Source organism: Haliotis rufescens, unplaced genomic scaffold (assembly GCF_023055435.1).
Source record: "Haliotis rufescens isolate VD_foot unplaced genomic scaffold, xgHalRufe1.0.p SCAF_38, whole genome shotgun sequence".
NCBI classification, from domain to species: domain Eukaryota; kingdom Metazoa; phylum Mollusca; class Gastropoda; order Lepetellida; family Haliotidae; genus Haliotis; species Haliotis rufescens.
In genome coordinates, this window is record NW_025964090.1 from 1,638,980 (window position 1) to 1,661,026 (window position 22,047).

General features: G+C 40.0%; 2 protein-coding genes across 2 annotated transcripts in view; one reads left to right on the top strand and one right to left on the bottom strand.

Annotated features, from left to right (window-relative positions):
• LOC124119367 lies at nt 1–16,683 on the bottom strand. Its single transcript, XM_048381364.1, has 2 exons — nt 16,414–16,683; nt 1–905 (listed from the first exon to the last, which is right to left on the bottom strand). Exons 1-2 carry the CDS (start codon nt 16,677–16,679, stop codon nt 602–604), a joined length of 570 nt encoding a protein of 189 aa, XP_048237321.1. The 5' UTR covers nt 16,680–16,683; the 3' UTR covers nt 1–601.
• LOC124119361 overlaps nt 4,880–22,047 on the top strand; it is a 23,232-nt gene continuing 6,064 nt past the window's right edge. The window contains exons 1-3 of the mRNA XM_046481849.2: nt 4,880–4,961; nt 6,162–6,431; nt 9,452–9,462. Of these exons, the coding sequence (XP_046337805.2) occupies nt 6,166–6,431; nt 9,452–9,462 (277 nt within the window). The 5' untranslated portion in view covers nt 4,880–4,961; nt 6,162–6,165. The remainder of the gene's footprint in view (nt 4,962–6,161; nt 6,432–9,451; nt 9,463–22,047) is intronic.

The following is a 22,047-nucleotide window of genomic DNA, read 5'->3' on the forward strand; positions in this document are numbered from 1 at the left end:
CGCATTATTTATTGGTCCACATAACAAGGTAAATAATAAATAATATAAAAGACAAAAATGCCCTCAAATATATTCATATATCATCCAAATGTTGCGGTCTCACCTCAGACCGACTCTGAATATTGTAACAGAAAAAAACTGTGGAATTCACAAATATTCATTCCTTCTGTCAAAGTCTCTAAATCATTAAAAATGATCAGTGGCAGTTGAGATAAATATGAAACGTGACAAAATATATCAATGACGTTAAAGCTGTTCTTGTCTTGCACCTCAAGGGTACCACATAATAGTCAAGGGTACCGCACAGTACACGGGAATCCGGTTCCAGAGTTCTGATGCATCTTTTTATATCCATGTACAGCCACACATTGTGTGTTAAACCACAGGATGTTGATCAGCCAAATTGCAGGATCTCCACATTGCCAGATCTGTTTAATACTTCGGACGGTTGTATTCATTCTATGCCTTTTCTACTCTATTCAGAAGCATTGCTTTCTTAAGGTAATGTCAACTCTCCGGGTAAGTCTGGGTTGACTACATACAAGGAGATGTCAGAAGACATGTTGTACTTGTAGTCATGGAAACCCGTAGGAGACACAGGTTATCCTGATTTGAAGAGGAGAACAGCCACCTGTCCCAGATAGAAGTAGATGAAGTGCTTGGTCTCGTGGGTGACGTAGCTGCCAAAGTTGCGACCGACAATACAATGCCATGTGGGGTTGTACTTCTTGTCGAACTCCTTCTTGATGTATGCAGCGATGTCCTTCTCAATGTTGTACTTCTCGAGGGCTGCTGTGGAGCAGTCTACAGCATCCTGCTGCATGTCCTCGCTCATGTCAGCATTCTTGATGACAGCTTTTCTCTCAGTCATGATTCTGAAATACAAAAGACAAAACATTACGTTAGTATTATTTCAGACGTATCATTGTTATTGTATATTCTGTATCTATAAGGGGCGGTCGGGTAGCCTAGTGGTTAAAGCGTCCGCTCTTCACGCCGTAGACCCAGGTTCGATTCCCGACATGGGTACAATGTGTGAAGTCCATTTCTGGTGTCCCCCGCCGTGATATTGCTGGGATATTGCCAAAAGCGGCGCAAAACCATACTCACTCACTCACTCTCTGTATCTATAACAATTAGGCCTATAGTACGTCATGTATACAACATATGCATTTACTGTAACAACAGCACAGCCTCTCTAATGAAAATTCGGGTTCGAATCGGTCTTCAGCGACCCATGCTTGTCGAAAGAGGCGACTAACGGGATCGTCTGGTCCATCCTCCCGAGGCAAGGGCGTTAACGGACTAGAAAAGTCCAGTTTCCACCCTTGCCGGACTTGGCTGGAATTTTTGGGCTCTATCTATATTGAAATCCATCTTGTTTACGAACCGGATGTCTAGTTTGTTATGCGAATTTGATTGGACTGTGCACAGACTCGTTAGTCCAGCCAAAATGTAACTCCGGAATTCCAGCCTAGTTCGGCAAGGGTGGAAACGCACAACCTGTACAATGAGTATTTGAAAGACATTTCTCATAGTTATCAATATTGTAACACTGTTTTATGTATACTGGTACTTCAAGCATTCGTGTTCCTTAAGTGACAATATGAATAAAAATAATTGCTCATTTAGATAACAATGTGCTGTCGTCGGTTTGTAGAAGCTTACAAAATGTCTCAGGTCATCGTGATACATAAGTGAGTAAAAGTTGGTTTCCGCCGCAGACAGCTGTGGAAATCGAGTCTTGACAAAGTCACACATTATAACCAATAAATTAGAGCTGGGACTGGTAACTCGGTCGGGTGGTTCCAGAGTAGGACCCGGATACCCACAGGACTACCCGGACCAGTGGTTAGTCACGTTATATATTGTTTCATGGCAAAAATTATCTAAAACGTCCACGGTTACACTATAAGTGACTAATGTTCAAATATCTTTCTGACTATGCACGCATTCCTTTACATGTTTAAATAGAGATAAAACTTCAGTCAACAGTCATAATGTGTTTGTCTAACGAGCTGATGTCAATGTCAGCGTTTTATCTATCTATTATCTACATTTTGTTTTCTTTTCAACACGGTCGTTTTAAGGCAACTCAAATTCAAACAGAAAATATCCTTAACTTGCTGTGATTTACAATTATGGAGATGAATTATTAGCGATAGAGGATTTACTAACTACAAGGTATAATTAAAAAAATCCAAATCCAAAATTTCAAATATGTTAAAGTAGTTGTTTATAATCAAAGACCATATAAATGAAATATATGGACATGGTATGTTATAATACGACCTGTAGGTTCTTTATGATGACATGTGTAAACCATCAAGAGTGACTAGGTTTGATTTCACGCCGCTTAAATTGGGAATCGAACCCGGACCATCGGCGCGAAGAGCGAACGCTTTAACCACCAGGCTGTCCAACCGCCCCAAAACCATCAACAACGAATACCAATAAATACCTGAAAGATGAATATAGGCAAACAACATCAGTAACTTACGCTATGTATGCAGTATAGCAGTTTAACTATATCTGAAAATACACGACCAAAAAAAGATGAGACAATATACATTGTATATACTTACGTTTTATATCAATGATGGGTCTATTGTAAATGTAAACGAGACTTGCGATATGTGATATCTGCATGTTTTAGCTCAATATATACACACCGGTGCAACTTTCAGGTAAGTAATCCCTTAACAACCACGCCACGCTTTGAATAGCAATGCTATTGGTTAATCGCTGTTTGATGACTGGCTGAGGCGGGTATTCACTTTAGGAGGTTTTAACCTCCCAGCATGCCAAAAGCGCGCGATGTCCAATTATAATAACTCTCAGATGCTTCACCTTGGTGATGAGCTACGCTACGGTGACCCTTGTGCCCAAAAACGTACCTAACATTCAATGGGAGGTAATTTTGTACGATAAAAGTTCATGGACCCTATTTTGGAAATTAGCTTCGCATTTATGGGCACTTTCTCAAATTTAGTCCAGCGGACCACCGAACTAGCGTGGTCGGACGAAATATAAAAAAATATAAAATTAATATTAATAATACACTAAATGTGTAACTTGTTTTAAATTTTAAAATTAGTACCAGTCTTTAACTTAATTAATGACGTAGATGGAGCCGCTTTTGCTTAAGCCTAAGAACGATATCCACACACTCACTCACTCACTCAAACACACACACCCCACACCCCACTCACTCACTCACTCACTCACTCACTCACTCACTCACCCACCCACCCACCCACCCACCCACTCACTCACTCAAACACACACTCACCCCACCCACTCACCCACTCACTCAAACACACACTCACCCCCACTCACTCACTCAAACACACACCCACCCACCCACTCACTCAAACACCACCTTCCACCTACCCACTCACTCACTCACTCACTCAAACACACACCCCCACACACCCACTCACTCACTCACTCAAACACACACACACTCACTCCCTCATTAACATGACTGTTTATAGAGAATGATGGTGACGAGAAGACTAATTGCCTACTTCTGTGACTAGACAGGTAGAGATCGATATTGTCCCTTCTCACACCCTTTGAAAAGTCCTGTGAGTGAGTGAATCAGTGAGTGAGTGGATATTATTTTACACACATCAACAATTTTACGCCGATAACTGCCTAATTCTTTTCTAAAAACGACATCAGTGTCCCTCTGAGTGTTGCAACATCAATAAGGAGTCCGTATGCATTTTGACAAATCAGCAACAATTGACTCACTCACAGGACTTTTTAAAGGTTGTGAGAAGGGACAATATCGATCTCTACCTGTCTAGTCACAGAAGTAGGCAATTAGTCTTTTGGTCACCATCATTCTCTATGAATAGTCATGTTAGTGAGTGAGTGAGTGGTGCGTGTGTGTGTTTGAGTGAGTGAGTGAGTGAGTGGGTGAGTGGGTGGTGTGTGTGTGTGTGTGTTTGAGTGAGTGAGTGAGTGGGTGAGTGATGTGTGTGTGTGTGTTTTTGAGTGAGTGAGTGAGTGGGGTGTGTGTGTTTGAGTGAGTAAGTGAATAGATATCGTTCTTCAGCTGAAGCAAAAGGGGCTCCATCTACGTCATAAATTAATTTAAACACTGGTACCAAGTGTTTTAAAATTTAAACAAGTTAGACATTTAGTGTAAAATTTGTTAATATTATAATTTTTTTATATTTCGTCCGACCGCGCTTGTTTAGGTTGGAGATGAGAAAAACATAACAACAATGGATGGCCGTACAAAATGGTTACGTGGGCTCCGAAGCTCCTATCTATCATGGTAAGACATAAGTTAATTCCCTCACAATAATGAGAGATAAGGGGTTCAGTCAAAACCTTACTCTAACATTTACGGTCATAACTCTAAGATCGCTTTGTAGAACGGGGCCAAGGATACCCATTGTAAAATGGACATCTTCATTCTCTCCGCAGAGACCATATATGGGTTTGAGAATAGAGATCACAGAATGTTCTGAAATAAATAATGAAATTATATGGGCATTGTTTACTGTCAAACATCCCCATATAGATATAAACAAAAAACAACATCTTTAATCAGAACTATATTCCCCGATCCAGGGATTCGAACCCGTATACTGCACATCAGTACTTTCAATACTCCTACCAATTCGATCATTTTGGTCTTTTGAGTAGTCATAATTTGTAAATGGTCCAAAATATATTATGCCCCCTGAAAAAGAATATGGTGGTTTGACATCGCGCGCTTTTGGCATGCTGGGAGGTTAAAACCTCCTAAAGTGAATACCCGCCTCAGCCAGTCATCAAACAGCGATTAACCAATAGCATTGCTATTCAAAGCGTGGCGTGGTTGTTAAGGGATTACTTACCTGAAAGTTGCACCGGTGTGTATATATTGAGCTAAAACATGCAGATATCACATATCGCAAATCTCGTTTACATTTACAATAGACCCATCATTGATATAAAACGTAAGTATATACAATGTATATTGTCTCATCTTTGTTTGGTCGTGTACATTCAGATATAGTTAAACTGCTATACTGCATACATAGCGTAAGTTACTGATGTTGTTTGCCTATATTCATCTTTCAGGTATTTATTGGTATTCGTTGTTGATGGTTTTGGGGCGGTTGGACAGCCTGGTGGTTAAAGCGTTCGCTCTTCGCGCCAAAGATCCGGGTTCGATTCCCAATTAAAGCGGCGTAAAATCAAACTTACTCACTCTTGATGGTTTGAACATTTCATCATAAAGAACCTACAGGTCGTATTATAACATACCATATACATATATTTCATTTATATGGTTTTGATTATAAACAACTACTTTAACATATTTGATATTTTGGATTTGGAACTTTTTTAACTATACCTTGTACCTAGTAAATCCTCTATTGCCAATAATTCATCTCCATAATTGTAAATCACAGCAAGTTAAGGATATTTTCTGATTGAATTTGAGTTGCCTTAAAACGACCGTGTTGAAAAGAAAACAAAATGTAGATAATAGATAGATAAAACGCTGACATTGACATCAGCTCGTTAGACAAACACATGATGTAGTTGGTTACAATAACCATTGAAGGCCCCTTGTGATTTGTGAGTCCGAGGCTGACTTGGCCCCCAGTACGTCATGCTTGCCTTGCAATTGATCTCCAGCACCTGAGTTGACGAAAAAGAGGATTTATTGTAGGGCTAGGATAAGTCAAAATTTACTACCCGGGTACCTACCCCCTTATTACCCGACCCTATTATAACCTGGTCTCGAGAGATATGTCTAAAACTCCCATTTTGAATAGTCTGACCGTGGCCTTGGTAAATATATATAGATACTGGTCATGCATTAACTGAAGTTGACTGAAGTTTTATCTATATTTAAACATGTAAAGGAATGCGTGCATAGTCAGAAATATATGTGAACATTAGTCACTTATACTGTAACCGTGGAAGTTCTAGATATTTTTTGCCATAAAACTATATATCACGTGACTAACCACGGGTCCGGGTAGTCCTGTGGGTATCCGGGTCCGACTCAGGAACCACCCGATCCGCGTACCCGAGTTACCCGTCCCAGCTCTAATTTCTTGGTTATAATGTGTGATTTTGTCAAGACTTGATTTCCACAGCTGTCGTATATACTGACGTATATTGTTTTGTCTTTTGTATTTCAGAATCATGACTGAGAGAAAAGCTGTCATCAAGAATGCTGACATGAGCGAGGACATGCAGCAGGATGCTGTAGACTGCTCCACAGCAGCCCTCGAGAAGTACAACATTGAGAAGGACATCGCTGCATACATCAAGAAGGAGTTCGACAAGAAGTACAACCCCACATGGCATTGTATTGTCGGTCGCAACTTCGGCAGCTACGTCACCCACGAGACCAAACACTTCATCTACTTCTATCTGGGACAGGTGGCTGTTCTCCTCTTCAAATCAGGATAACCTGTGTCTCCTACGGGTTTCCATGACTACAAGTACAACATGTCTTCTGACATCTCCTTGTATGTAGTCAACCCAGACTTACCCGGAGAGTTGACATTACCTTAAGAAAGCAATGCTTCTGAATAGAGTAGAAAAGGCATAGAATGAATACAACCGTCCGAAGTATTAAACAGATCTGGCAATGTGGAGATCCTGCAATTTGGCTGATCAACATCCTGTGGTTTAACACACAATGTGTGGCTGTACATGGATATAAAAAGATGCATCAGAACTCTGGAACCGGATTCCCGTGTACTGTGCGATACCCTTGACTATTATGTGGTACCCTTGAGGTGCAAGACAAGGACAGCTTTAACGTCATTGATATATTTTGTCACATCTCATATTTATCTCAACTGCCACTGATCATTTTTAATGATTTAGAGACTTTGACAGATGGAATGAATATTTGTGAGTTTTTCTGTTACAATATTCAGATTCGGTCTGAGATGAGACCGCAACACGTGGATGATATATGAATATATTTGAGGGCATTTTTGTCTCTTATATTATTTATTATTTACCTTGTTATGTGGACCAATAAATAATGCGACAGCAATATGGTCTTTCTACTAATCTGTATGAACATCCACACATACAACTTGATGAGGATGCTCATTCTCCGGACATGGAGTTTGGTGGATTGATTTTGTTAGTGTGAATGGGTGTTCGAGTGGCCCAGTGATCTAAGGGGTTGTATAAAGTTGCGCCCCTTAATCATTCAAGGATACGGTGATATGTGTTCGAATCCCAGATATAAACATATAATGATCATTTGTTTTGTTTGTCAGCATCATACATCTACACGTGGGTTTTGCTAAAGTGGAAACGTCAAAGACTTGTGTATTTTAGTTAAAACGCGACGAGTTAGCGAACAATACTACAAACGGCTTAAACTACCGACAAACACTGTATTGTAGTGAATAAGCGAGTTAAGTTTAACGCTGCTTTGAACAGTATTTCAGTTAAATCAAGGACGGCCAGATGTGATGTGGGAAGAATGCCCGAAGTGCATTCATGTCTTCGCGAAGATTACCATTTAGTGTAAAGAAGTGTGCAGAAAAGAATATTGGCCCACGTGGTAGTTTAACGGGCGGGATATGCTACATGGCATGTTTTGTCATAAGAACAAAACGTCTACAAGTAAGATATATGTAGGATTGTATGGAATGTCACTCGAAAAGTTGCGTGTTAAACAATGTGACCTGACAATGTGATCATGAATTCCGTGTATCTTCTCCATGTTGTTGTTTTTGTCAGCGGCTGGGAAATCCCCGTGACGTCACTGGGAAACACCCCGCTTTTTCAATCTCTAACACAAATGAGTTCTCTGTCAGAGTCACGATAGGTATTGTAACCTTGTACGAAGTGCGACATATTTAAGATAGTTTCGAAAATTTATCTTATCTTAGACTTAAGATATCTTATCGTTGAAAGTTAGTTGTTAAGATTAATCTCAGCTGAGATAGTTTGATCGTGGTTTAATGACTCACCAACGCTCGATTTCACAAAAGTATAATAAAATGAAATCTATTAATTAAAACGGTCATTTTTATACCCACCGAGAATGGTATAATATTTCGCCAAACACAAACTTAATATGTCGTGGGAATAGGTTCGTCTTTGTGGACAGTAAGGTAAATGATATGAAAGGGAGTATGTTTGTAATGAGTGTTACCTTTGTCAACTCATTCCGGAATTTGCTTTAACAGTTGTAAGACTGGTCGTGCATAATTTTTTCGGTTAACCCTACCGACTATACTGTTAATTGTTTTTGGATTTTTTCAATTTTGTTTTTATTTTCATTTTGACCTCCAACCACGGACGTGACCTTCACAAAAACACGTCCGTAAAACAAATTTGAAAATATCAAAGATCTGAGTTTATGTGTTTTAACCCGTCCCGTGCGGGTTCGTTGCAAAAATGACCTTTAATACCCAAAGCCTGTGTGGTGTCGTTGAATTATTGATAAGTTCTGAGACTCACGTATAAAACTTTTTCAACACATTAATCCCCTTCCACATTGAAACACTTTTGCCAACGATGTCGGAGGGATTTTATCCCAGTTTCGTAGAAGTCCTTCTCTTGGGTATATAAAAATACCGCCACAGCTGCTATGGCGTCATAGTTCGAGTCGAAATGGGTTCTGCTAGACCTTTCTTTGTGATTGGGAACAGATGGAAGTATGACGATGCCAGATCAGGAGAATAAGGTGGCTGCTGAAGGCGTTCAAAGTCATATTCGTGGATTGTAGCTATGTCCGTGAATGATTTTGTGTAGAGGCGCATTGTCCCGATGAAGAGCACACCTGTTCTTAGCCTCCCACGTCACTCAGTCAAACAGAGCTATGTTGTGTCTGGTGAGGTTTTGATCAGATATCAAATCTTTGGAACCCAAAGATTTGCCAACGTTTCTGTGATAATGGTATGCAGTCACTCCTGGAAAATGCCAACATAACAAGCAATGTGACTCTCAGTCATTCGTCAGTCGGTCACCTCCATATCATGGATTCTCTGGATTATGTCTGGTGTTGCTGACGTGACAGGCCTTCGAGGGTGGTGGCGTCTCTCAGGACGCTCCCTACCACGCTTAAATTCTCCTGGACCCGTGAAGATTCCGGGGTAGAATAGGTCTTCAGCAACCGATGCTTGCCGTAAAAGGTGACTCTGCTTGTCGTAAAAGGCGACTAACGGGATCGGGTGGTCAGGCTCGCTGACTTGGTTGATGCATGTCATCGATCCCAATTACGTGGATCGATGCCCATGATGTCAATCACTGGATTGTCTGGTCCGGACTCGATTATTTACAGACCGCCGTCATATAGCTGGAATATTGCTGAGTGCGGTGTTAAACAACAAACAAACAAACAAACAAACTCTGCTATTCACCTCTTGGAAGGGGCATCTTTCCGAACTCACATCTTCATGGATGGCTTTCAGTGTTAAGCCCTTTTCCTACAATAACTTGATCAATGCACGTTCCTCAAATGTGTCCTTTTGGCAAAGGTCACACTCCTCTGCTTCCTGACATGTCGCAGTGAAACCATTTGTTTAATTTATTCAACTTTTGTGGATATACCTCTGTGGAGTCATGGAATGTCCACAGCAAAAGATTTCACTTTTACTCAATACCTTCTATGCGAGGTTGAGGACTTGGTATCAACCCGCTTCGTCAATTTTTTGAAAACGGGTAAGCAGTAGCAATTGTCAGGGGTGAGTAGCTTTGCTGCTTCGACCTCAGGACCATGTAACTAAAAATAATAATAATAATAAAAATCGCAAACATTTTCGTAGACGGGGCCGAAGTTTGGCCATTTTTATATTATTATTAGTTACATTGTCCTGTGGTTAGACAAATCAGGCATGTGGATCAACCCACTGTGAACAGGGATGCATGAAATTTAAACAAATAGACAAATCTTCCTTATTTATTTATTCATTTAAGAGCCACAAACATAATGTTGAACAACCATAACTGTGACCATGGATGCACGAAATTAGAACAAAAAGATGTGGTCTCTGAACGGGCTTGTTGAAGCAGGTGCAGCTGGAAGAAACCCACATCTTGGAGATAAGGGTTCTCTTCATGGCAATGTCGAGTTGGACCAAGTTTTACAAGCAAATCATTCATTCTGTCTATGCACTTCCGGTACACACAGCCACCCTCTTCTCTCTTCATAGAGCACTTGCGGCCTGCATGATACGCACATCTACCACCGTGAAGACCGCCTCCGTGGTCTAGTGGTAGAGTGGAAGGTCCGGGGTTCGATCCCCGACCGCGTCATACCAAAAGACATTAAAAGATGGTACTTGTTGTTACCCTGTCTGGCGCTCGGCATTAAGGGGCTAAAACATGGACTGGTCGGCTCGGAGTCAGTATACTGTGTCTGAGTGGGGTATTCATGTTAAACTGCAGCATGGTATCTCAGTGGGCTAGCACTATAAATCGGCATCAGTCCGGACTAGTACAAGCAGCCACACACACGCTATATAAGTGCAATAATCTTAAACGCGACGTTAAACCCAATTTCACCTCACCGAACCTCACCTCTACCACCGTGAAGGTTAGGGGGAAGAGATAAATCTACTATTGCATTCTCCATAATTGGTCATAGTGTTGGATGACTAAAGAGACATGGTTTTTATACTGAAATTGGTGTTTTAGGAATTGTATGGGAACTACAACTATACTTCACGCATTTAGTTAATTAATTCACTTACAGTCCTTAAATGAAAAAAAACCCCTGTAATTAATCTTATCCTATTACTTAGTGCTTGATTCTTTTATCTGCTATTAATCTCTGTATTGTCAAACTATCTCAGTTCACTTACATTTTTTATTTGAAAAATAACCCAAAACTTTAATTAACCTCATCCCATTACTAGGTACTTGAATAAAAACAGTACTTTTAATCTCTATATTGTATACATTTTAAAGTTTTCCCAACCCCTATGCCCATGGAGAGTCTCTCCCAGACATATTATACGGTTCAGTGACTACGCGGATTACACTGAGTCGTGGAAAAAGCACTCATGCATAGTAAGACATGGTTAGTGGAGCTCTAAAAGTTAGACAACCCGGGTTGTAACCCAGAACATATCAATCAACCCCCGTACGTTAATCGTGTATCCCTTTATCGCATTGTTGTTTGCTATTCAGCTCATGAATATCAAGAAATGTATATGTCTTTGCGTAGTGTTGCATTTAGAAATAATGCTTGCCTGTACATGGATAAATATGTTGACATCGGTCCAGGAAACGGGGGAAACTCGGGACGTTTTACGTTGCGGTTCTCTTGATTTAACTGAGCCAAGATGTCGAGATTTTGCCTTTTGTCTCATGTTGTGTATGATGGCAGTCCAAGGCGTGGTATGTTGCACCAAACACTCGTTTGTCTGGTTCAGGGCCCACTTGCACAAAGCGATCTTAGCGCTAAGACTATTGTAAGCGTATGTTAAAGAATGGGCGTTACGATCATCTTAGCGCTAAGATCGCTTTGTGCAAGTGGGCCCAGGAGTTGATTATTTACAACCGCCGTGACGTAGATGGGATAACGCTGACTGCAGTGGTAAACACTCGTTGACTCATAAGCTGATGAATTAGGTAACTGTACAGTATTGTACGGTTACAATGTCCTCCATTTCCCCGTTTTGGACAGAATTTTATTCATAAACCCTCAAAGGAATTTCGGAGCAGAATAAACCCCGAAATTCATTGTTAGTAGCAAGAGTGAGTGAGTTGTGTTTAACGCCGCTTTTAACAGTATTCCAGTCATATCACGGCGTGTCAGCTTGTTGTGGGAGGAAAGCCCCAAGTGATGCAGGTCTCAGACGTTTACCACTTCTGTAGCCACGAGCACGGGTATGGTGCTGACAAACCTAGAAACATAATCGGGGCGAACCGGGATTCGAACCCACAATCAAAGGTTTCTGGCATGCCCAAGGGACGCAACTCTGCACAGCGAATCGCGGCGCCTTGGACGACTGGGCAACCCGTGCCCCCACCTCTTTAGAAGATCCTCGGCGAACAATGACCGTCCGGTCTATTTAATTAAGAATGTATGGGATCTCGAGTTAAGGACATGTCAACTTTCTGAAACGATTCGGCTCACGTTCTTTCGGAAATATAGACTTTAGCAAAAGAAAACTGCCACTGAACACACATATACCATCGATACTGAAACTGGATCCATACAATATTTCCGTTTTTGCTTTCGAAATTCCTCGATGATATTCGCTCTCGAGATATAGAAAGTAGATATGCTTGTCTGAATGCGTCGCTCACTCGTACCGAGGATATAGAAGCCCTGATGCTGATGGGTTTATTTGGAAGCGGCGTCCTCAGACCTTCATGCAGAGAGGTATCGTATCGGAGGTAAAGTTACGATTTTAATGAGATTGTAGATAGTCATAATGGCTGCTGAGTATGGCTATTACCTGAGCATGTGACCGACAGGAAAATTCACTGTTTAGTTATGTGACAGCAGACACTGACAATATGGGTCGTGTTCTACATTTTCACTACTAGGTTTGCTCAGTTGCATGCCGGGAGTCTGGTGTAAAACAGATCCAAACATCTCTCGAAACAGCCGAGCAATGAAGGTGACCTTGCTGACTGTGTTCCGAATCAGCGCACCCTGACGGCGTTGGTCAGTGCTTATTATGCTATCACCACCCCTCCCCCCTCCCCCACACGCACGCAATTGGGATCGATGACATGCATCAACCAAGTCAGCGAGACTGACCACCCGATGACGTTAGTTGCCTCTCACGACAAGCATGGATGGTTGAAGAGCTATTCTACCTCGGATCTTCACGGGTCTATTGGTTTATTGTGTGTCATCGTACTCCAAAGTATCCTTGAATATCAAGCGTATTATGCTAAATGCCTTCGACAAATTCCCCACCAAAGCATTATTTTATGTAGAGTGTTTTGTGGCAGTGTGTAGTGTAGCTTTATTTCTAATTATAGAAAGTGGCAAATTGATTGAGGCGCTCGTATAATATTGAGCTTGGTCGTTGATTGATTGATTGATCATTTAAAGTTTTATAGGTGTTCGGGCAACTAGGCCCATTTATACCTTGCCCATAATAAAGGTTTGCTAAGTACCTAGATATTTATAAACTTGTAAAACTGCCACCCGCTTTATTGTAAGCGAGAACGACATTCTGAACGTCATGGCGAACAATATTCCTAGAACATAAAAGTCCAGCCAATGAGAGGTCAGTATTGAGAACTGTTAGACTCCATCATTGCCTTACGCTGACTGACAGAAATGACATTATTAATAACATTAAGATGTGCACCAGGACCAAGACGATCTCTGGTTAATAGAACCTCCTCTCTCCGGTTATTTCTAGATATGTGTAATTCAGTGATAAAAGGATCGATGCCATAGAGATGACGTCCTTTTAAGGATGATGTCCATCTCTGCTGCCATTTTGTTTCAGCATGTATCATGCTGACGGTGCCTAACTCTGCAGGGGAAGGTAAAATTGTTTCATCCTGTTCTGATTCATCAAATTCTAATGCAGCTTTTGCCAATTTATCAGCTTTCTCATTTCCAAGTATTCCAACATGAGCGGGGATCCATGAAAATTCAATATCTAACAGATCTTTACTTAAGTTATTATAAAGGTCGAGAATATTGTTGATGAAGTCCTGCCTCGCTGAGGAAGAAACTACCCGAATTGCTTGCAATGCACTGACAGAGTCACTGAAAATTACCACTGATACAGGCCTTCAAAAAATATTCCAACGCAACTCTTCAATAATAAAAAAATAAAAGTTCAGCAGAAAATACTGATAAGTGATCAGCCAATCGGATGGAAAGTTCTCTTTTCATGTGACATTCCCTCATATTGTCCAAACTCCATCCCAGCACTTGTCACGTTCGTTGCCTTCCCGGTATATATAGCTCCGCTGTGATGACTTGGGTCTGGCTATTTTCAATCACTGATTCTTGGAATCAAGAACGAGGCACCTGCCTCATCCAAGATAAATGCTGTACATTGGTATGCGCACTGATCTTTGAAATAGGGCCTATTATTGAATATTCCTGCTATAACATATTTGAGCCATTGTACTGCCTTATATGATTGTAACCTTTTTCCTGTATATTTCAATGTAATGGTTAATCGCGAGTGCACTGACTTAGTAATTAGGGCCCGATATATTTATATATTGCTGCTGCCTCATACTTTGACCTTATATTAGTGTGAGTTTCATTATAATTTGTGTTTAACCTTCGCGTGTTAATTTGGGAATCAACAAGTAAAACCAGTCCGACACTAACAAGAGCCATCGAATCAAGTTAGTTACAGGAACTCATTATGTGAGGCGTAACAATATCGCAAGTGTTCGACTAGTGTTATTATGTACCGTGTCACGTACAACTGGGAACGCCAAGTGCCATAAGCACTTCCCTGCCCCTGTTTTAATACTATTAAAAAATCCTATTTATTATTTGAAACATTTCGTTAGTTTATTTTGTTTATTTGTTGTTTGACGCCGCACTCTGCAATATGACGGCGGTCTGTAAACAAACGAGGACATGCATCAACCAAGTCAGCCTGGTTGACCATCCGCTCCCGTTCGTCGCCTCTTACAACAAGCATAGTCGCCTTTTACGGCAAGCATGGGTTGCTGAAGACCTATTCCACCCCTGATCTTCACGAGTCTCATCAGATATATAAGAAAATGATATAAACATAAATATTCATCTGTTACTGGTATTTTCTGATTCCCTGTCATTGGTTCGAACCCGGATCCCAATCCCACATACAGAAATGATTGAATGAATATGAGGATGCTGTCTAACGCTGCAGTCAGCAATATTCCAGCTATGTCACGGGCGCTTGCAAATAACTGAGTCACTCCAAGACAAACAAGTGATTAAAACATGAGACACTATCCACGCCATCTGGGTACGATGACACGAAATCATCCAAGTCACAGACAGAGACTGACAACCCGATTAAGACTAGCAATGTGGTGCAGGTGATCTATTCTAACCAGGGCCCCAAGGGCTTTGAACAGGAGTTACTGTCGTTTCTCGCCCCAGTCAGCAATATTCCAGCTATGTAACGACAGGTTATAAATAACAGCGTCTGGGCCAAGCAAAGTAGTGGTTGACAGCAAGAGCAACGATCAACGCCGTTGTCACACCTTGGAACCACTCGATCATCATATTAGTAGGCTCATCTGCTATTCTGACCAAGAACGCCAACGGGACTATTAGGCTGCAACCATTAAGTCCTTACTTACTTCAATACCACAACCATCAATGTGAGCATGACGATGATTCTGAAGTGGCAGGGTCTGTGTCCGTTTGTTGTTTTACACCGCACTCAGTCTTATTCCAGCTTTATAATATAAATAATCTAGTTTGGACAAGATAAACCAGTAATATTAGGTGCAACATACCACGTTGTCCACAAGCATTCAACCAATCTCAATGTCAAAAGGATCTACGACAAGCTGCTGCTGCTTGGACCTATTCCAACCCGCAATCAAAATGGGGAACATGTTTTAAGAGAAATGACAAACTGAAATAGCATACATATTGATACAAAGTTAGGTATAGCTATTTATTTTCCTCCAAACATAACAATAGGTAAATAAACAACAGATTGAGATAAAAAAGATAAATATATTCTTGAATATTCTCATTAGCTGCATGTTGGCAGGATATGAAATGGGTTGACGTCGAGGTGGTAACTAAATGCTGTTTGACGTGCGTTTGAACTTGGGGTGGTCTTACTTTAGAAACATACACGTCAACATTTTACAACAAAACATCAAACAATCATCTGCCAATATTGTTGAAAACTGAGATCAAACATGTTTCACATAGGAAGAAATGGTAATGGACATAATTTTCATTTTAAACGCACAAAGTGATATCCTCATTAGATGAGCATCTTGTTTTGTGTAAATGCTTGGCTGTATTACAATGCTACTTAATCGTACAAGTTGTCATTGGAATAGTCAAATCTTGGCAAGCAACAGCTAACACAAGAATAAAAACACAGTCTATGGACACGTGAGCATGTCAACGAAGAACTAGAATCAGACCAAGTAGTGAGTGAGTGAGTGAGTGAGTGAGTGAGTATGGTTTTACGCCACTTTCAGCATTATATACGGCGGGTGACACCAGAAATGAGCTTCACATATTGTACCCATGTCGCGAATCGAACAGTGGTCATCGGTGTGACGAGCGAACGCTTTGACCGCAAGGCTACCAGCCCGTCACATCTGACCTAGTGACTTTGATATAAATAATTCAATACCCACTTTGTTACCTGAACAGTCATATTATATGATGTGTATCTATCGTGCGGTTGATTACATAATATATAAATAATAATAAATAATAAGTAATTATTGTCTACAGTTGTTTCTGTTTATCCATTGTCTCCTTATTTCAGCATTGATCATCCTGATTTGAAGAGGAGAATAGCCACCTGTCCAAGATAGAAGTAGATGAAGTGCTTGGTCTCGTGGGTGACGTAGCTGCCAAAGTTGCGACCGACAATACAATGCCATGTGGGGTTGAACTTCTTGTCGAACTCCTTCTTGATGTATGCAGCGATGTCCTTCTCAATGTTGTACTTCTCCATGGCTTGAGTGGCGCACTCGACAGCATCTTGCTGCAATTCCTCGCTCATGTCAGCATTCTTGATGACAGCTTTTCTCTCCGACATGGTGCTGTGAAGAAGAAGATGAAGAAGTTTATTCTTGAGGATCACAAATACAGCTTGCGTTCGATTTGAAAACCCAGCACGACGCAGGCGAACCCGCGTTGACCAAGGCATAACCTTAGTTAACCTTGGTTGACCAACCTAAACACATATCAACTGATGACTTACTTGATAATGGTGTTAGAACCTACACCGAAACGTCGCTCTTAATCGTAATCCTTATCCTTACTTAGTACTCCAACTTCTAAATGCCTATCAAAAAAGTAACTTTTTAATCTGTCATAGTTGTGTTTTAAAGCAACGGCTGTTGTGTTCCTCCTTTCTCCTGGCAGCCATTATTATAGCAAAGGTTGCATTGCATGCTTTGTGTTTCGGGAATTTTACCAAGGTTCCCCTTGATAAACACTGGTCAACTCAGGTTGAATCAAGTCAACCCTGGTTAACTCTTGCTATAAATAAATGTGCTAACCTCGGTTGACTCAAATTGTATTGATCGAACACACAGTGACAGAGAACATACAACCCTTATATAAGGCCGATACAACCCTTAGTTCGAATCCCGGTTCGCCCCGATTATGTTTCGAGGTTTGTCAGCAACACATCCGTGCTCGTTGGTTTCACCAAAGTGGTAAACGTCTGAGACCTGCATCACTTCTGGCTTTCCTCCCACATGAAGCTGACACGCCGCGATATAACTGGAATAATGTTAAAAGCGGCGTTAAACCCAACTCACTCACTCATACAACCCTTATGTCATTTACAAAATACATGATTAAACAGTACAGTATTACGTTCAAATTTGTATAGACCGTCTCTGAAATACTTCGCTTTTTCTATCATAAGTAGCTTGGAACATTTTGTTTTTGTTAAGATGGATATTTACACAAATATTAAGGTACCATGAGATTTCCTGAGTATGAAAGACTTGGTCATTCTAACAGATCATTAACAGGTCATGTGAGAAAACAACAGAGGTTTTTATTGTGTAAAGTGAAACCACATTAGTCTCGATTCAATGAATCAGAAACCTGTTTCAGGGAACGCATATCGGTACAATACTGCCAAGCAAAGATTCGTTAATCCAGACGGTTACAATAGGATCGGCTCATCCGGATTATCGGGGTTGCGCTGAATATATTTTTTCACAACACCCAAGATTTTGCAGAACATCCAGCATATTCAGGAAACATTGTTGTTTGTTTTAAAAACATGATGCTTAATCATTTGTTCCAAGTATTTATTTTAATAAATGAATTGTCGGTGTAGTGTATATAGTACATATATTTTCAGTTACAGGCTTGCCAGGTCCAGATTATTTACAGACTGCAGGTAATGTTAAGTTGAAAGGATCAATGTTGAATTAAAAAAAACTCCTTTAGTTTTGAGACATACCCCTACCTCCACCCAACAGAAAAAAACAACTTAATTTTGTTAGGAAAGTTGCATACAAGGTAGTTCATACAGAAAGTGTCTCATTGTTTGTTGCATTTAGGTGACTGAGACAACGCACAGGAAACACATGGGGATGGAAAGGCGTAAAAGAGGCAGGTTTGCCGCATAGCAGTGTTACAACCCTTAATGTAAAAATTACTCTTAATGTAAAACATTTAACATTAAGGGTTACGTTTTTACATTAAGAGTAACAACCCGCAACTCTTAATGTAAAACTATTTTTTTTACATTAGGGGTTAATATCGTACATATCGCCCCTTAATATAAACTATTCTTATAAACAAAGTTTGATTTGAAATATAGGATACGTTTTGCTATGTTCACGTTTTTTATTGTTTTTGCTCGGTTTCTTGCAATTATTCGTAATAAGCGTAATTCGTAAAAGGTCCAAGTTGGGGAGGTATTCGAGAGGAATACCTTTGATAAAATATTCACTGGTAAGACGTGTTATTGATTTTCGCTACAGATAACATGCTATTACTATTCTGTTGGATAAAAGTATGTTTGGTTTCAGTAGCGCTACATTATGTTTGTTTACATACATTGTATATCCAGCAGGAGAGATCGACCTGGTAATAATAACAGAGATAGACAAAATGGGGTAGAGATTTTGTTGTATTTTTTATTGAGTAGACTGTAAGAAGACCCAGCTGTTTCTATCATTGTATTTGGATTTGTTTGTTTGTTTCTTTGCCTGTTGTTTAACGCCGCACTCAGCAATATTCCAGCTACATGACGATGGTCTGTAAATAATCGAGTCTTGACCAGACAATCCAGTGGTCGATATCATGAGCATCGATCCACGCATTTGGGATATGAGTACATGCATCAACCAAGTCAGCGCGTCCACCCGATCCCGTTAGTCGCCTCTTACGACAAGCATAGTCGCCTTTTATGGCTAGAATGGGTTGCTGAAGACCTATTCTTCCCCGGATCTTCACAGGTCCATTGTACATGAACAGTAGAACCGGTGTGACGCGGGACTATGTGGAGAACGATGTTATTCACCATGTTGAAAGTAGTAATTACTTAATAGATGTTTTACACAATTTGAGATGGAAAGATATTCATGTGATAATTTACTTTGGAAAAACTCTTTTGGAAATGTGTTCAATTCTGAAGATACATATTGTGAATGGAAGTTTTGGAACTGACTATCAAATCGATGACTGAACATTTATTGGGCATTTAGTGAGTGAGTGAGTTGGGTTTAACGCCATTTTAAACAGTATTCTATTTATATCACGGCTTAATGTCAGTTTAATGTGGGAGGAAAGCCCGAAATGATGCATGCCTCAGACGTTTACCACTTCGGTGAAACCCACGAGCACGGGTATGGTGCTGACAAACATAGCAACATAATCAGGGCGAACCGGGATTCGAACATACAATCATAGGTTTCTGGCGTACCCAAGGGACGCAACTCTGCACAGCGAATCGCGGCGCCTTAGACGACTGGGCCACCCGTGCCTCATATTGGGCATTTAGGGTATAGTGTGATAGATTATGGTTTGGCATCGAGTGACATGTTCCCCGATGATGATGAATGAGAAATAACTAAAGATAACTCATACCTTATTAAGTAAAACAAAGTTTGCAATGAATACAGATAACTGTGTGGAATCAAGAAGGACCAGTTTGCACAATGTAAAAGGAGTGACCTAGAAAATGCAGCAGCGGTAAACTCTAAAAGTTTCTGGAACATCATAAAACGTATGGCTGGACGACCGCAACGACCCAATCCACAATCACCAGAACTTTTTGAAAGCATCAGTGCCTGGAAACATATTAAATCAGCTGGCTTGGCGACATCTATGGAAGCCATTGTACAAACATGGTTTGAGTGCTAAAATGGGTAAAGTGTTACAATCCTTGTACAGTAATGTGTTCGTTCAAACAACAGAGTATCTGGTATATTTGTTGCTTCATGGGTGTGCTACTTGGCTAGTGGGTCCAGATTTGAAGAGGTCGTAATGCGGCGATGTCGTATTGGCTACTCGAGATATACACATGAACATTTATTGAAAGGTTAGGATCCTCCATTTTGTATCCCTTGTGATGAGAGAATCCCGGTCAAGCATGTCCTGCTTGACTGTGTTGATTTTGCCATTACAAAGGATAATTATTTCAAATCTTCATCTGTCAAGGATCTTTTTAATAATATCAGTTCTCTTTTAATCATTGGTTTTTTAAAAGGATAGAATTATTTGAACATTTTTTATTAGTCTGTTAAGCAAAATAAATAAATGTTGTTTTAAATTTGGTAGATTAAATAAGTAACTGAGATTGTCAGTGGCTGTATCCTCGAAAGGGGTTAAAGCACTGTAAAATTACTGTCCCCCAGAGAGGATACGTAAGTTCCACATCACTCGAAGTGCATTTAGGCCTACCACGATTTTAACCGCAGTATATTTGTTAGTTTTAATCAATGGCTAAACTTGCATACAATCGTCAGCGACTGAAGGGACGGTGTAAATCCTGCTGGGTACCTTCAGTTGCTGGCGATCTATAGCCCGTTTTTCCAATGTATTGTTCTGTTTAGTAATAGCTTTTTATGGTCACATACTAGTTTTAAAAATTAATATCTGTGATAAGTCTGGTAATTTTACTGTCCTTTGCTGACAGGTTTTTACATAGTTTATTATTAATTATTATTATTGTTTCCTTAATGTATTAATCGCTTTAGTCACGATATGGCTGCAATATTGCCGATGTGACTTTAAATATTAACTCACTCACTCACTTCATGGGTGTGAGTCAAGGGTGTATCCCTTTTTGTTTCAGTTGTTTTCATAAACGCTTAAATAATATTCCAATTGAGGCAAGAAAGGTGTTCATGGTCCTGTTAATTAGTATACATTCCTTGAAACCATACTCGCCACACTTTTACTTAAAATGTTTTGATACAAAGATTACACCAATACTTTTATACGGGGCTGGAATTTAGGGGTTGATCAATGACATAGAACTGAGTCTGGCAGATTTTCTATTCAGTCGCTCGCTGTTTAGAAATGTGTCAAATATTGGCTGTCTCTTTATAATATGCAGTAATCTCGTATACCCCCAAAATGTTACAATATGCTGCAGTTGTACGATGAACAAGGCCACGTAAATTGGGTAACGAAACTTAAATCTGTTACTTTTAGATTAGGATTTGGTGATGTCTGGTACTTTCAAACATGTGGTAATAAAACCGCGTTTTTAAATATGTTACGCCCAACCCCCAAATGGCTTATTATGCACAGTTTAAAACATCCATTTCATGTGAGAACTGTTTGAGTAGTATAACTGTAAATAAAATCAGGTCTCGTTTTGGGTTCAGTTCAATATTCCTCGTGAATTTAGAAAATGTAAAGTTTGTAACCTGAACCATATCGAAAATGAATATCACTTCTTTTTTTTTTTATATATTATCTGAGGCAATGTTTTTATATCTTTCCAAATATTCTGAAGTTTAATACACTACTGTCATCGAAGGCCCTATTATCAATATGAATACAGAAAAGTACTTGTTATTACGCAATGCTAAATACTCCACATTTGATAATATGCAATAATGTTAAAACTGCTTTTTAAAAAATAAAATGCAAAGGAATGTGTTGTATTATATATTGTTTTGCACCTAAATTGTATTTCGTTTGTCCCGTGGCCTACAAGTACTTAATAAAGTGAAGACTTATTATCAAGGAAGGGAGATTAGATGGGAAACATGGAAGGAAGGGAGATTGGATAGGAAACTAGAAGGAAGGATGGGAGATAGGAAAATAGAAAGAAGGGAGATTGCATAGGAAACTAGAAAGAAGGGAGATTGGATAGGAAACTAGAAGGAAGGGAGATTGGATAGGAAACTAGAAGGAAGGGAGATTGGATAGGAAACTAGAAGGAAGGGACATTGCATAGGAAACTAGAAGGAAGGAAG

Coding starts and splice junctions, on each gene's coding strand:
- LOC124119367 (XM_048381364.1), bottom strand. CDS start 16,679: ATGTCGGAGAGAAAAGCTGTCATCAAGAATGCTGACATGAGCGAGGAA. Junction 906..16,413: donor ATTCTCCTCTTCAAATCAGG/ATGATCAATGCT, acceptor CTGAAATAATAC/TAACGTAATGTTTTGTCTTT.